This window comes from Protobothrops mucrosquamatus, unplaced genomic scaffold, assembly GCF_001527695.2.
Source record: "Protobothrops mucrosquamatus isolate PMUCROS unplaced genomic scaffold, P.Mucros_1.0 scaffold20339, whole genome shotgun sequence".
Lineage (NCBI taxonomy): Eukaryota > Metazoa > Chordata > Lepidosauria > Squamata > Viperidae > Protobothrops > Protobothrops mucrosquamatus.
The window spans coordinates 1-2,550 of NW_015406097.1; the positions used below are offsets into that span (position 1 = coordinate 1).

The window sequence follows — 2,550 nt, forward strand, 5'->3', positions numbered from 1 at the left end:
AGTACCCTCTGTCCCGGGCCCTCCAGAGATCATTGACCAACGCGACCAATGCCGTTTCCGTGCTGTGCCCCGGCCTGAAACCCGACTGGTATGGGTCTAGATAGACAGTTTCATCCAGGTGTCGAGGGAATTGCTGTGCAACCACACTCTCGACAACCTTCGCCATAAAGCGAAGGTTGGAGACCAGGCGATAGTTAGCCAGCTCATCTGGGTTCAGGGAAGGCTTCTTGAGGAGGGGCCTCACAACGGCCTCCTTAAGGGCCGCAGGGAAGACACCCTCCTGCAAAGAAGCGTTCACAATTCCCTGGAACCAGGCTCGTGTACCCTCCCGAGCTTGCTCATTTATTAATAAATGAGCAAGCTATCTTAGGATGTTGGGTGAACAGAAGGATACAAAGAAAAGTAGATCCTTCCTTGAAGACGATGCGATGATATTCTTTTTATCGCTCCCAACTAAATGAGAATCGCAATCAGTCTGAGACCTGATAAACTACTTGATAAATTCCAAGTTTATTGAAAACATAAACGACAGCATATGTTTCCCCCCCCCAACAACCCAACTCTTTTTAAAGCTCACACATGGAGAAATGCTGCTTTGTCTTTCTACAAGAAGCAGGACAGAACTCAGAACCAGTACAACAAGCGGCCCTTTCTAACACGTTTTTCTTTTTTTCCCCACGATAGGGTTCTAGGTTGGGCGGTTTTGAAAACCCGACAGTAACCTCCTCCAGAGTCCAAAACATAATGGAGAGAGACTCTAAAAATGTAGCAGAAGCATTTCCGCACACTGGTTTCGATCCTCTAGTTTGTGCAGAAATGATTCCACTAGATTCAGAGAGTGTCGTTTGGCAGGGCTGGGGCCTCACCCCTTGAAGACTTTTCGGACCTCCTCCAGTTCTTGGATGGGCTCCCATTTCTGACGGATTGTAAACAGCTGCCGTATAAGAGAAAAGATTGAAAAAAGACAAAAGATTAACAAGCTTAGTGGTATTAGGGATTCCTCCCCCCTCCCTTCCCCAGATATCACTCATATTAGCGTTTCACATTACAGAAGAGCCAATATAAAATAAGATTTTTATTCCGGCCGAGATGGCAAAATGGACTGCTTTTGATTCGAGAGAACAATTTGACGGCTTTTGTTTTGACGTGGGCAGCAATTTCGGACTTTCCGGTTGAGAAAGACGAAAGTGAAGCTCTGACTTTGAGATTTGATGATTAGATACATTTTCACTATAGAAAGATGGTGTATTAATAAATATACATTTTATTTTATGCTATTGCCCAGTATTGATTTCAATTGGGACCTTTTAACAACGCTGATCACAACTTAATGACAACCTACACTTCTAGTTATATATTAGCCAATGTTATGAAGTATTAATAGCACTAAAAAGTTAATTTAGTTATCTTTTACATATCTGTATGTTTCTTACGTCTTGACTCTAGATTCTTAATAATATAGTCCAGGACTTGTTACCCTATCAAGTTCATTACCTTTTGGGGTTGGGTAGGATCCACTTTTTCCCATGGTTCAGGATTGTGCCACCTATCAATGCTAAAAGCAAAATGCAGCATTTATTATGGATGAAATAAAAATAACCTCTGGCTAATCGTCAGCTTAATAAAACTGTATTTTAGCTGTGAAAAAAAAAAAGACTCAATAGCACCATCTGATTTATTTTGAAATTAGCATCATGGACTTTAACTGACTTTACTTCAGCTGAGTAATTTAAAACTCAGGAAAGCTACTGATTTAAATGTCAATGCAGGAAAACAATTCCTCGAGAGAGTAATACGGAAAATCTGCTTATATGCTGCTGAGATACAGAAAAACAATTTTCTTTTATAGTAACCTGATTCTTCTTTAGCTGCATGATGAAAAAGTTCAGCATCCAAACTAAAGGCAAAGCATTTTTAAACCTCGTGGGTTTTAAAACCTAAACTCATGCTGAGCTTTAGTCCTAATGTTCCACTAAAAAATAAATAAACACAGATACCAACACACCCCGATTGAAACAGAAAACATTTTTTAAATTAGAAGGAATTCTTTCAATTTCTGCATGAGAGGCTTTTTGAACTTTCCTTGAGAAAGACTCTTGTCAAAATGCCACTTCCTCCTTGAGAAATAAAGCAAAAAGGGCGAAACATTTCTTTTTCCCAACCCTGTCTGATTTTATTCCTTATTGCACAATTTCATGCTCGTGTTAGCATCTTCAGTCCTGGGGGGGGGGGGGGGAAATGCTATTCTTTTGCCTGTTGTCTCTCACCCCATTTGTCTTAGATTAAAAAAAAAAAAAGCAACAAAGCAAAGAACCAGATCTGAAGTAAAGAGAAGAACATTTTTTGGAGTAACTGTAAAGAAACAGGTGCTGCTTACACTATATCTGATCTCCTCAAGGCTCTCAAGCCGGTGTACGCCATCCCACTCAGCGTGGTGGTCATAATCATAGCCAGAGGAATCAGCTGGAAGACACAAAGCATCAAACTACCTTTCTACTTCAGGAGAAAACGGGATTTGTGAAGGACATTTCTTCCCCAACGTCTTTCCCC

The 2,550-nt window shown here is 40.7% G+C and overlaps 1 protein-coding gene across 1 annotated transcript; it reads right to left on the bottom strand.

Moving 5' to 3' along the window:
- Positions 1-544: 544 nt before the first annotated feature.
- On the bottom strand, positions 545-2,521 carry LOC107301947 (normal mucosa of esophagus-specific gene 1 protein-like). The gene is made up of 3 exons (XM_015831094.2): positions 2,378-2,521; positions 1,495-1,555; positions 545-934 (listed from the first exon to the last, which is right to left on the bottom strand). The coding sequence occupies exons 1-3, from the start codon at positions 2,479-2,481 to the stop codon at positions 863-865; spliced, it is 237 nt and encodes a 78-aa protein (XP_015686580.1). The 5' UTR covers positions 2,482-2,521; the 3' UTR covers positions 545-862.
- Between the last annotated feature and the right edge of the window lie 29 nt (positions 2,522-2,550).

Excerpts from the sequence above, each read along its gene's own strand:
- LOC107301947 (XM_015831094.2), bottom strand. The coding sequence starts at position 2,481 with ATGCTTTGTGTCTTCCAGCTGATTCCTCTGGCTATGATTATGACCACC. Across the intron at positions 1,556-2,377 it reads TTGAGGAGATCAGATATAGT|CATTGATAGGTGGCACAATC; the intron begins GTAAGCAGCACC and ends TTTTGCTTTTAG. Across the intron at positions 935-1,494 it reads ATCCTACCCAACCCCAAAAG|CTGTTTACAATCCGTCAGAA; the intron begins GTAATGAACTTG and ends CTTATACGGCAG.